Source organism: Rhinolophus sinicus, linkage group LG03 (genome assembly GCF_036562045.2).
Source record: "Rhinolophus sinicus isolate RSC01 linkage group LG03, ASM3656204v1, whole genome shotgun sequence".
In the NCBI taxonomy this organism is placed as follows: Eukaryota; Metazoa; Chordata; class Mammalia; order Chiroptera; family Rhinolophidae; genus Rhinolophus; species Rhinolophus sinicus.
The window spans coordinates 79422842-79436896 of NC_133753.1; the positions used below are offsets into that span (position 1 = coordinate 79422842).

The window sequence follows — 14055 nt, forward strand, 5'->3', positions numbered from 1 at the left end:
AGTAGGAAGCTTTATGAAATATTTTTAAATGTATGAGTTTCACACAAATTCCTTACTACTTTAATTTTACAGAAATCCCAGATAAAACAGAACGTCTTCATGCATTGAAAGAAATTGTTAAGAAGTTTCATCCTGTAAACTATGACGTATTCAGATATGTAATAACACATCTAAACAGGTATTTTTATTTTTTTATTTTTGCTAATAAAATACACTACAAATTTCAAACGTAACTAAATTGGTAAGTATAAGATAAAAAAAGGATACAAACTTATTTGAACACAGTTCAATTTTGGTTCTTTAAGTTTTTCTGGATTTTTAAAACAGATTTTTCATTAACTTGTTTAAAGAAAGGTATATGACTCTTCATACATGTAATGATTATATAAATAATAAGTATGAGTACATTTTTTTTATTATCACTGTTACTCTTTAACAGTTCTCTTTTATAGAATCTTAAAATTTTAAGTATGAAATGACACTTAGATAATTAACCCAATCAACCTATTTGAAGTTGGAAAAATTCAGGTTTAAATTTAGAAGAAAATTATATGCCTAATGTCATATAATTAATGAATGACACATCTTATGACTAGAATCCAAGTCTTATTAAGAAGTTCCATTTGCTTTTTCTATCACACCGTGTTGCTCTGGTGTATCTTGCTAGTTTTATTTGGATATTTGACACAATGAAATTTTATCAGAAACTTCAATTCATATTATTGTCCACCCTGGCTGTTACCTAACATGCAGGACATTAATCCTGTATCAATAGCCTTAACTATGTTAAGCTTCAAGTTTGTGCTTTTGTCTAAAAAGATGCTCCTCCCAATGCCATAAATTAAGTGAAAGGCAGCATTGTATAATAGCTTAACTCTCATACTTAAATCACAAACCAGGGAATCAAACAGGCTTGGTTTTGAAACACTTTTAATTCTGCGACTTTGGGCAAATTACTTACCCTTGCTGAATCTTGATTTTTCTCATCTGTAAAACTGAGAAGAATAAGATTCACAAAGTTGTTCTTGGGACTGAATAGAATTATTAATATTTGTACTAATTTTGTCAAAAGTCTACTCTTCATAATATTTTCTACTGGCATTTTTATGAACTGAAGTTTGTTTTTTTAATTAATATCATCAGTGCCCAAACCAAGTACATCTCTTCTGTACTTTTAGAAGAGACTAGTAACCAATGTTTAAAGTTTTGTTGCTATCAATATAGAAAAAAATTATATTAGCATTTCTAGTGTATCTATTCTCTGAAGTCTCCCTCCCTGAGAAAATACCAGCATTCGTAGTATTGCAGTGTAATTGGTGGAATTTCCTCTTTTGAAAATTACCATACAAGTGGTTCGTGGTATAATAGGTGTTTTACAAGGTACCGTAGGAGACCTTATCCAATATGGAGTGTAGGGATCGTTTGTAAACATTATTGTCTGGCCTGGTGAAAGTGCTAAAATAACAATTGTACTTCATTAAAAAGAATAGGAAAAAGTGACAAAGGGAAGAGTATGTTCAAAGAATAATAGTGCTAGCCCACCGTCTATATTATTTTAGACACTTTTTCGCTCCAGTGATACAACAACACAGGCAAAATTATGTTTGATGTGTTTAGGAGCAACAAAGAGGCCTATGTGACTCAAGCAGAGAAGGATGGACAGAGTAAGAGATAAAGTCAGAAAGGGAAGAGAGGCAGTGCCAGATCATATAGAACAGTACTGCTACCAGCTTTAGTCCTCAAAATGTTTTACTGAGAAGATAAAAAGGAAGCTTCATGTATACTCGTATATGTCACTAAGCACACTGGCATTCAAATGACATTTACTTCGCTGGGGCGAGGGGGGAGGGGTGAACGACTTTCTCAATGAAAATAGCATTGCATGTCTTTAATCTGAATGGTAATGGGAAGCCACAGGAGAGTAGAACCAGAAATAACATCATCAGACTTAAATTTTAAGAGGAATACTCAATGCGTATGTAATGGTTACTTTGTGTTCCTGTGCTCTCATAAGGGCTAGGGACATAACAGTGAATAAATAAGTCACCTATTTCATGGAACTTACAGTCCTAGGAAATAAATGATAAATAAATGTATGATGGGTGATTGAAAAATTACAAAAATTAATCCAGTTATTCTTTGGTTATATTTTCTTTCACCCTCCTTATTTAGTGATTGATTGCATCAAATCAGTTTTTTGTCCTAATTTTTCCATTTTGTTCTTCTACCACTGCTTTAGTTTATACTTTATCATGTCTCATTTAGGGGAACTTGAGTTTGTTTGTGATTGAGCTCTCTCCCTGCCAGTTTTTCCTCTTAATTCTCCCTTGATCCTGATGTCAGAATGATCTTTCTAAAAGATTTTTCTGTAAAGATCACTGCTGATTAAATAACACTGTATATCTTGAAGAAAAAATCCAAACGGTTAAACATTAAGTGGTCTAGTTCTACCTTCTTTGATTACATTTCCTTTCCTTTTACCTCATGCACACACCAAGTGCCACTGTATTAAACTAATAGCACTTAACCAAAAGATTCAATTTATGCCTCATCCTTCATCATATCTTAACATGACTAGTTCAGTCTTTCTCAAAATGCAGTCCTCAAACTAGCCGCTGGCAGCACCACCTGGGAACTTGTTAGGAATGCAGATTATCAGGCCCCATCCCAGACCTAGTCTTCAATCTGTGTTTTAACAAGCCCTCCAAGAGGTATGTACACCGAAGTAGAGAAAACCACAGTTTTGACTGAATTACCCTTCTTTCCTACCATTTTACCAAAGCTCATCACCTTGGAATCAACTCAAACATTACCTCTTTAAGGAAGCCTTCCCTGGCCACCTCATCTCCAACCGATTTGTTCTTTTTGACGCACCACTTAGACCTGATGCCCATATTCTTATGTCTTTCAACTTTATCGGTATTTTCAGAATCTACACTTGCCTACTACATTAAAAAACCTGACTGGGCCCACATTTTAACGAAAGGTTGTTTTCTTCAGAATATTCTAATTTAATTTCTTAAAAAGCGAAGAATTTTATCACAGAACACATTTTTTAGGGCACATATTTACCTCAGATGTAAATCCTATGTGTGGTGGGGGTTCCTTTAAATATTTTGACATGCAAATTTAAGTATAACATTTTCCTGCTACCTGGCAAATGAGCTGTTTCTTTATGTGTGAAATGAGAGGGTTGGGTAAAATACCTAAGATTTTTTTCTCAGTAATTTGGAGTTATAATTCAAGATTTGCCTTTTAGTGTAGAAGTCCTTGCTCTCATATGTAAAGGACTGGATGCAATAAAGTTAATATCTCTTTATATATTTTTATATATATATATGTTTATATTGTTAAATCATTTGAAGAATTTTAAGGTGGAATGTGTGTCTGTGAACTGAGTGTTGGCTTTCAAATTAAATTTGTAACATGTACAAGACATTTAATGATTGAAAAGTTTGTTTTTTAGAATACTGGAAACTAATTTTTTTGAAAGTTGAAAAGTCTCCTGGTTGGAGGGTATGATAAAGTGATTTTCCCAAAGTTCAAAGTTCTAATTTTCCAAGGTTCAAAGAGATGGCATACTATGGTGTGTTTTTTTCCTCTCACAATAGTCAAGGAATTTGAATATGTTTTAAAATTTTCTGTTTCTGTTGCCAGAAACTCTTTAAATAATTTGTCACTTTTTTTTACCTTGAGAAAAAGTTTGTTTGACATAAATTAAGGTAGCTTCTATAAGTAAATCATAAAACCCCAGTGTATGACATTTTTAAAAGACTACCTTTGATTCTCATACGGAATGGATTTTACTTCTGTTTCCTGTTAATTAGAATGTAGTTGAATATAGAATGCACAAGAAGAATGTTTTAAATTTGAATTTAAAAGGTGAAAAAAGAAATCATCTGAGATCATTTCCAGCTCTAGGACTTTTTAATTGTAATGAGTTTTGATTGATTTTCTAATTTTTTTTCCTATCATCATTTCAGGGTTAGTCAGCAAAATAAAGTCAACCTAATGACAGCAGACAACTTATCCATCTGTTTTTGGCCAACCTTGATGAGACCCGATTTTGAAAATCGAGAATTTCTGTCTACCACTAAGATCCATCAATCTGTTGTTGAAACATTCATTCAACAGTGTCAGTTTTTCTTTTACAATGGAGAAATTGTAGAAATTGCGAATACTGTGGCTCCTCCACCACCTTCAAACCCAGGACAGTTGGTGGAACCAATGGTACCGCTTCAGTTACCACCACCATTGCAACCTCAGCTGATACAACCACAGTTACAGACGGATCCTCTTGGTATTATATGAGTAGGAAGTGATTGCAGACAGCCTGAAAATGGACAAAAAGCAAATCTAGACATGCATGTTTCAGGGTTTAGTAGTATAATTCATGTTTCTTACAGATAATTCACATTCAAAATGATGAGACATTTTTCTCTTTGAAATATATGGTATTCCTTAATCATTTACATTACAAATCTAAGACCATGTGATAAGCATGACTGGAGAGGTTTAATTTTTATAAACGAAAATAGCTATAAAATACAAAGCTGCTGTTGCATGCAACCTTATTGCAATCAGTATATTATTCCTGTGGCATTTTCTGTCACATTATATTGTGAATAAAATTTTTCTATAGAAATTAAATGATTAAAAAACTCACATATATGAAACATTTAATGCTTTTCAGCCTGCTTTATGGCTGGTTTTGTTATTTTATGTGCTAATTTGGGCAACCTAATTTACATTTTAGAAGTCTGTGTAGATGATTAAAAGCCCAGTTAAGTATTTTATAATTTCAGGCTACTTAATGCCATGCTTGGGATGTTGTTTGAAAGAAAGAAAACTACACTTAACATTTCTGTACCTTCATCTTTACTTCTAAGTAAACCTGTGGATGATATGATGAGGGGTAAATGAACGTAATTCTTGTACACACATACCAAGGACATGCTTGTGGCTAAAGTGAGTTGATGTTGTGCAAAAGATAGTTGTCACCAACTCATTTCTTTATGGTCCATACTGAAATAAACATTTTTGTATACTGTTAATTCTATAAACAGATGCATGTTCAAAAGATCTATGATGGTCTTGTAATCTTAATCTAATATATTTTAGATATTTTAATTTTTTTCCCTCTTGGGAAATACATTTAGTATAGTGTAGAAAATACTTCATGACATTTTCATATAAGGTTATATAACTTTTCATACATAAACATGAAATTTGTTGTAGAAAATTCTTTAAACCAAACATTTTAATCTAGGACTTCAGTTTAATCTGTTCCTTGAATCTATTTTTATGTGACCCTTAAAAACATATCCAAAAATCCATTGCTAATATAGCAATAAAAATACTTTGGGTACTGACAGCCTCTTTGGAGTGTGTATATATATATAATTGCAAACTTGTATTCGAATTCTTTTCTGTGATATGTTGTAGTAAAATCTAAAGTGGCTTTTGCACCATTTTTTAAACCCAGTTTTTTCCTTTGATGTTGGTACCAGATTTGCTGTAAATGACTTCTGCTTCTGGGGTTAAACATTTTGTTAGTGAAGATAACAACCAGAACACTAAATTAACGATAAAATTTTCAGAGTAGGGGCATAGGTAAATTTTATTTGGCTTTATTCAAAATTTGTTCATTATCACACCGTGCCATTTTTTTCTGGTAAGAAAAAAAAAATGGTTTGTTTTTCATTGCTGGGTTATATTTTGTGTAGTAAAGAGAAAATCTTTTGTTCCATTTTGTAATCTTCATTCATACTGCAATTTTAAGGTTATCTTATGTGTATTATAGTAAATAGATGATTTTGAGATTTGAGGCTCCTAAGAGTTTGATTTGCTCCATTTTTTCCTAAAATAAATGTTGTCTTTCCCAACTGTTATGTCCTAGGTATTGATTGTACTTCTGATTTTAACTTCAGAATCAAGATGTCGACATGAACCAGGCTGCTGTTGAAGTACATGTATATTATAAATTATCTTACTTGTGTTATACTCTTACATGTTATTATCTTTTCTAAGAAAACAAAGTCCCTATTATTCCTATTGCAAAGCACACAGGAATTAAGAAAGTACAATAATTTTTAAAAAGAAAAATCCGGTAAATGTAGTATTCTTAACTTGTTCTATATTACTTAATACCTATTGTCTATATAGCTTTAATTTATAGCTGTCAGTTTAATATTGGCATGTCTGGCAAAGAAAATTAAACTTTAAGAGTTTTATAAACTGTTTCTAGGTTGCTAAAGAATTTATTTTTCTACTATATATGGTATAGACAAAGCTCAAAACTATGTACAGGAAAAAAGCCTGACTATTTCTTTGGAAGTAGGCTGAAAAGAGAATTTTCAGAACTGTTCGTGTCTTCAGTTCACTCTTTCATAACTTTGCTATTGTAACATGTGAATCCCAGTTTATTTAAGCTATTCTCTTTTATACTGTGTTTATTTAACTTTTATGTGCATTTAGTACCATTTTTTGTTATTAAAACTAGCATTTATCATTTTCTACATTACCTACCTTACACCTTCCCCAAAACTTATTTCACTTTTCTCTGCATTCTATAATTGATTTAAAAATCTTCAGTCAGTCATTTAAAAGTCTACATTTGATTCAGTTAATGAGTAGGTTACAGTATATTGAAAGTTAAAGTGCGGTTTAAAGCTCAGTCTGTTACACTGAATTGATTGTGTTTGTTTTGCCAAGGGTTTAGATATGTTTTTAAATATTAGAAAAATAATTCTAAGAACAGAATAATATAATTAAACTTTTTTTCTGGTAAGTTACTGGAAGGTTTCACTGTTTAGGGACATATATGAGACTTCTTAAAGAATGAAAAGAATAGTAGTCTCATAATTATGGGTAAACATTAAGGCATTATAATTTTACAATTTTAAATAAAATTCCATCTACACACATGTTGCCATTGTTTCATTTAAGCTTCAGTACTTCTAGTTATTACAATATTGTAACAGTATTTAGATTAGCAATAAGAAGCTTAGTGGTACTCTGTTTCAAATTTTCAGTAGATTTATTGGAAGTCAGATTCTGTTCAACAAACATTAGGATATACAATTAATTTTAGAATAAAATTCCAGGCACAATATGTTTCTATTTGAGATGGTATTTGTTAGTAGTACTTTTTCTCCCTAACATTTACAATGTAAATACTGTAGGTAACAGCAATCTAACTTAGCTGAAAAGCAGTTTTATTTTCCATACTGTTTGTAAATAATGTAGAGATTTTCTTTGAGGTACTGGAATTTAATTTCTAATACCTCTTAGATATAAACAAAAGGGAACAGTTGGAATAAGAACTTAGGCCTTAGCTTCCATGGTGATTTTTAGTTTTTTATACATTAATAATTGTGATGCTATTTGTCAACTGGATATAAATATATATATATATATATATATATATATATATATATATATATATATATGTAATTTTTAAAAGTCAAAAGTGCTTTGTTTTTTGTTTATAATTAATACAATTTTGTGCTTCACCCACAGGATGCTGTAGTAAATTAAATATCAGTGAAGCTCCATCTGTATAAAGAATGCTATAAATAAAACATTAAGAAGCTGTGTAATTTTAAGTCATAGTTGCCTCTAATTTTACCATTTCATTGGTAAAAATCAGCTAATTTTTTATGCATAAAATAGGAAAATAGAAATAATTTAGATTGATGTCAATATGATGAAAGCTTTATTAGGGAGGTATACTGCTAAGCTTTTACTTTATCATGAGAGATTCAAATTTTATTCTGCATGTATATACATACAGATGAAAATTCTTCTGTATTTTTTAAAATGTTCAGGAAAACAAGATTGCACATATTTACAAGACTCAGCTGTTAACCTGGATCTAGATTTTTAAGCTGTAGCTAGACATTTATTTCAGCCACTAGAAATATTTCAAAGCCTATTCTAGTTTATAGCAGAGCTGCTTACATTGAAGAACATATTTTTGTTTTCTCTTCCTGGTTTATGAATATTAAGCCAAACTTGTTGGGTGTTTTTGTCAGATTCTATGGATCTAACTATGTAAGGTCTGGTTGACTTGAATCTGTGTTTATCTTGAATTTAATCATTTTAATTACTTTAATTCTTAGGCTGAACAATTGCTGATTTGTTTCAATAGTTATGGGATGTGTTTAATTTTTTATTGTAGTTGAACTCCTGAAGTTCTCAGTAGGCTTTTTCAATTTATCAAATGTCTGAAAATAAAATTTTCTAAGATTTAATAAGGGAAGGATCTACTCTTCAAAATTGATTTCTTATGGTAGCATCTGTGTGTAGTTGAGAAGGCTGTGGAAGCATTAATATCTCATCTCTAATATTAACATCTCACCTCTAATGTTCAATAAGTGGATATTGGATATGAGATAGTGATGTGATAATGGGATAATTACTGGGATCCAGTACCATGATCTTTTTAAAGCAGTTAAAATCTAATTAATGAACTTTGGGAATATTCAGTATTCAGTTGAATCTCATCATCATACTATGAGCATTACTGCATTTTTCCCCATAATGTTAGTTTTATCTCTGTGGTTATGTGTGTAGGTAGGGTAATCCATAGTTCTCACATTGTTTAAATCTCGAAGTGTTTAATACTAGTTTTTAATAAAAATTTTGAAGGCTAGGAATAATTTTTAAAAGCTTAATGGTAGTCCAGGAAAGTTTAAATTTCAGTTATTGCTAAGTTGAATATATAAAATTATAAACCTTGAAATTAATGCAATGCTGGCAGTTCAGGTTTAGTCATTTATACTGGTAGTTAGGAGTGCTAAGACTTGCAACATATGAACTTTGGCTTTGAGTAAGTAGTTGTCAAGGAATTTGTAGTTTAGAAACAACTTAATACTTGCTTATTCCTACAGTACAGATTTTCTATCAGTTTTATTTGCCTCAACTGGTAAAAATTATTGTGGACAAATTAATAATGGCTTTCCTGTTCTAATAGTTTACCTAATTTTTACTTAAGATTCTGTTAGTGTCATAACCTATTTTTTCAAATTTCTATTTTGTATTAAATCTTATTGCAATATAAGTGGTATAGGTTTAGGAATTAACCTTTTTATTCATCATGGCACTAATTTATCCAGATTAGTTTTAAATATGTATCTGTACTCATCAGATCATTTTCTTGAACTGAGTATTTTGTCCTAATCAATCAATATTTTTAGGTACTCACCAGTTTTTAAAATATTTTACCAGTTTTAATTTTGGAGTTCTTAGTTTCTCTTTTCTCTAGATTTTTTGTATTTGAATAAATAAATGTCTTTGTAGGTGTTCAATGAAGCCAACTTATATTTAGCACTCTAAAATGATAAGTAAAATTAGAAGCAGGGCACATTTCCGTACTATTATTTTTGTAGGACTTGGGTTATTTTAAATGTGTACCTGAAAAGATTAAAAAAAAATTATGAGAGAATGTAGTCTTTAGATACTCTCTCAGATTTACTTCTTGGAAATTTCATTGCCAGGTTTTTCATCTTTGTTGGCACTGATAGGTATAGTTGCTTAATGCTTTTGGTTTGTAGAGAGAAACCATTACCAGAAATGTACTTTTAAAATACAAACCAAATTCAATTCTTTAATTATAGAATAGTTGGGTGAACCCTGGCTTAGACTATTAGTAAAATTAAATCTTCCAAGTTTTAACCATGTGGAATAATTTATGATGGATTAACTCAAGATAGGTCAAAGTAAAATTTTACAAAGAATGATAGTTGCCCTCTATTCTTAATACCTTTTTTCCCCAAAGGGAATCACTTTTTTTAGTTGAAAGTAATGAGTGCTATGTGGAATAATCGTTTTAAAAGATCATAATAAATTACTAAAACATTACATCCAGAAGATAAAACTGATGATATAATTGTATACCTCAGAACTGAATTGCTTTCACAGTCTTACTTGTATTAAGGATGACTTAAAGTATTTTTCAGGGCAACAATTGTTATCTCCACACACTACACTTTAGTCATGATCATATAAATATTTCAATAAGTTGTGACATAGATTAATGAGGTGATTAATGTTTTTAAACTGCTAACCCCAAAATACCAAAATCATGTCCATAATGGATCTGGAAGAATGTGACCATTATTTAATGGATGGGCTCTTCAAAGTGTACGTCTCTGCTGAAATCTTTTTGGCTGTTTGTAGTCTCAGTGCTACATGAGAATTATAGGTGATAAATCTTAACAGATTCAGACTTAAGTTAAAACAACTTCCTTTAGCTAAAAATAACCATAGGAGTTTTCAGAATATGCTGGGTTGTTAGTATTTTTCTGTTTACAGCAGTGGTTTCCAAACATCAGAATCACTTTTGGCAACTTTCTAAGAATCAAGATATCCAGAAATTGTCCAACTACAGAAATCTCGAAGGTGTAAGAAGAACCGATTTATTTCCAGTTATGTCCTTATACATTGCTTCTGGGGAAGACAAAAAGAGTTTCTGGAAGAAATTATATGGTAAGGGTTAATTACATAGAAAACCTTGACATTTAAATTTAAACACAACATTATATCAATACATAGACTTGATAGTTACTAAGCAATTTTGTAATCATAGATTGTAATAATCTAGTCAAAACTAAGCTTTTTAATGGCAGAGTTCTGGGCTTATTAGGAAGCTTTTAATGTTATTTTCTAGAAAATTTAACTTTACAATTCCATCTCCCCCTTAACTGAATAAGTGTTCTACTAAAGAAATAGGAGAAAACAGTGATAGTGAAAGGAATAGGGCAAGGAATTAGAGGAGAGTAATTTATATTGTAGAATGCTTTTTAGTATTCTAATTTAACTTTGTACATCCTGAATTTTCCAAAGCTGCGATTTTCATTTTTCTACCACTTTAATATTTGCCTTACTATACTGAACCTCTATAGAGGTTCGGTTTTCCTATGAGATATATAGTAGGTCACAGCAGGTCAACACACCAATAACAACAAAAAAGGATAACTTTCAAAAGCCATGTTTTTAAAAGCATCAGTGTGATGTTGAAATGAGGTCTAAAATAGATTCAGCCTCACAGAGGGGAGAACTATTCAGAGGATTTTCCCCCATCTGATTTCTTTTGCAGAATCTGGTCTCAGTCTGGGCATCTGGATTTTGACCACGGTAAGGGAAAAAGAAACCAGTTATGCTTTTAATGATTGCATAGGGCTGGAGTGACAGACAACATTGAAGTTTTGAAAGGCCTTAAAAGAATAGTCAGTCTTTCTGTCAAGATAATTTGTTAAATGTTGGAGCTTAAGCTAAAAAAACTAAGCCAAAAATTTCTGAAAGGCAGAGCTGAATCCCTTGCAGTCTTTTAAGCCTGAGGAAACAAAGGCTCAGGTTCTTAATTGGAAACTTTCTAGGTCCATACCCTAAGAACAGGGATGAATTAGGCTAAATCTTACCAAAACTCTTAACTTTGTCTAACAGAGGAAAGGGGGATCCTGTTCAGAAGAAGGAATTGTCTTGGAGCCTCTACTGTTCTTTTATACACAACATCCAGCATAAAATTTGGAAATTACTAGCTATGTAAAGCAGTAATCATATGATATAACATAGGGAAAAATATAGTTGAATCAATGATCTCGATTGTGGAATTAGACAATGACAAATGTGATTTAATGTGAAAGAAAATAGCCAAAAAGGTTCACAAATGAGGGAAAAACTTTGTCAAAAGAGTTTTTTAGTTTTTTGTTTCAAAAGGACATTCTAGAACTGGGGGAAAAAACAGAATTACATTAAGAACTCTAGATGTGAGGTAACAGATTGCACCAGAAAACAAAATTAGTGAGCTGGAAGACAAGATTATCAATAGTTAATACCAATGAAGCAGGATATGTTTGGTGTCTGACATGTAATTTGGAGTCTTAGAGAAGGAATGGAGCAGGAACAATGACGAGATAGCTAACAGTTTTCCAAAACTGATGAAAGAGAGCCCACATATTGAAATTTGGCCAATTCCAGTCAGGCAGAACTAAATGTTAAAAATTACACCCAGGTTCCCATGGCAAAAATGCTGAAAATCAAAGAGGAGAAAAGATACATTGCCTTCAGTGCAGCACCAATAAGACTGAAGTTGATATTTCAATAGAAACGATGAAGGACAGAAGAAAATGGAATGACATCTGTAAAGTGCTGAGGGCAGGAAATGCCAATGAAAAAGGTCCTGGTGGAATGAAGATGGTTCTAGACAAACAAAAGCTAAAGTACTTCATCACTTGTAGGCCTTCAGTAAATAAAAAGTAAGGAAAGCAGACGTGGTCCTCAGGCAGTTTACTATTGACATTGAGAGTTCCCACAGTTTCGTTCCTGAGGTAGTCTGAGCATTAAATCTTTTTAAGTTCTCAAACCCACAAGATTTAGACTTTCTGGTATCTCAGGTTGTGGCTGTGAGATAATTCCTGAGACTAGCTTGCCTCCCAGCAGCTCTGGAACTTAAAAGACAACCCACCCACCTCCAGGCTACTGTGGAAAGTAGAGTTGAGAACATAAGGAATAAAGTAGGAAAGACCTCACCCACCATCAGTATTCAGGTTCCTTTGAAGAATTTGTATACAAGAGAAACAGGTGTACTGAATGTGAACAGGCCTTCATTCAGAAGACATTTGAACATCAGAGAACTCATACTGGAGGACTATAGTACCTGGAAAATTCTTTGAAGTCACACCTCAGTGAATATCTGCAAACATTCAGGAGAAAAATTTTATACACGCATTAAATATGGGGTAGCATTCACTAAAAGATCAAATATCTTGTACTCTGATGCTCACACTGGAGAGAGACTTATATAGTGTTTCCCCGAAAATAAGACCTACCCTGAAAATAAGCCCCAGTTAAGAGCTCAGCCAGATGGACGCATTTAGTACGTTATGATTTTTCAGAAAGTGACATGACTAATTGAATAAATGTAGATTGTTGTACATGAAAAAGACATCCCCTGAAAAATAAACCCTAATGGAGCAAAAATTATTATAAGACTCGGTCTTATTTTTAGGGAAAAACAGTATAGGTATTGAATTTGAAAATGGCTTCGCCTGTAAGCCAGTCTTGATTGCAGTTCAGAAAATTCACACTGTCAAGAAGCCATTTGAATGCAGTGCCCATGGAAAAGCCTTTGCCCAGAAGTCACTCAAGTGCCAGATTAACTGGACTGAAAAACTATTTGTACTAGAGAGACTTCATGGAAAAAAATTGTTTTATTAAATACGTTATCAGAGAACCCATACTAGACAAATCTTACGAATGTACTGACTGGTAACTCCTCCAGGAGTTACCACATCAGCAGATTCAGAAAGGAGAAAAATTCTGTGTGTGTGCCCCTTGAATATGACCAGAGTAATACTTGAGTCACCGTTAATGCACTGACTGTGGGGAAGGCCTGATATACTGGGAAGCAGTTCCAATATATATCAGAGATTCATAATTAAGAAAAATCTGTTTCTTGAAAGTGAGAAAGCTGCTCATGGTGTCAGATGAAACTGCACATTATAGATTTTATATGGCCCAGAAAATGTAAATAAAACATTAGAAGCCTAGTTCCTTCTTCACCTACATGAGCTCGGCTGGAACTGAAAAAAAAAAAAAAGTTTCTAAGAATTTAACTTCAGAAAATCTTGTTCAAATTTCAGCAATATTTGATAGTGATGATTTAAATTATACTGTTATGCTAACTCCACACTGAAATAAAAAATACAGCTTTATAGCGTCATCAAGTAATATGTTGGCATTCAAGGATTGCTCACGGGCAGAGTGTTAAGTGTGAGGCCTGATTTTTCTAAACTACCTTATTTCATAAACTCTTGACTCCCCATTTATTGAGTGCTGTGTCCTGATTTCAAGGATGTTAAAATATGAAAAAAAATATATGGTCCAGTATTTATATAATTTAATACAATGGTTGAGGGGTTGTTTTTTTTTTTTCAGAACATACTTATGTGAATTGGTATTCTCTGCATTAGTCAAAACACGGAAGCAGGTTAAGTATAGAACTGAACTTCAGGCTACATCTTTCAACTATAAACCCAACAATGGTGATTC

General features: G+C 32.1%; 1 protein-coding gene across 4 annotated transcripts in view; it reads left to right on the plus strand.

Moving 5' to 3' along the window:
- The window catches only part of ARHGAP5 (Rho GTPase activating protein 5), a 107630-nt gene extending 100708 nt beyond the window's left edge, over positions 1-6922 (plus strand). For all 4 annotated transcript variants that reach the window (XM_019754531.2, XM_074328127.1, XM_074328128.1 and 1 more), the window contains 2 exons: positions 73-178; positions 3984-6922. In XM_019754531.2, the coding sequence (XP_019610090.1) occupies positions 73-178; positions 3984-4311 (434 nt within the window). In that variant the 3' untranslated portion in view covers positions 4312-6922. The remainder of the gene's footprint in view (positions 1-72; positions 179-3983) is intronic.
- Positions 6923-14055: the final 7133 nt, after the last annotated feature.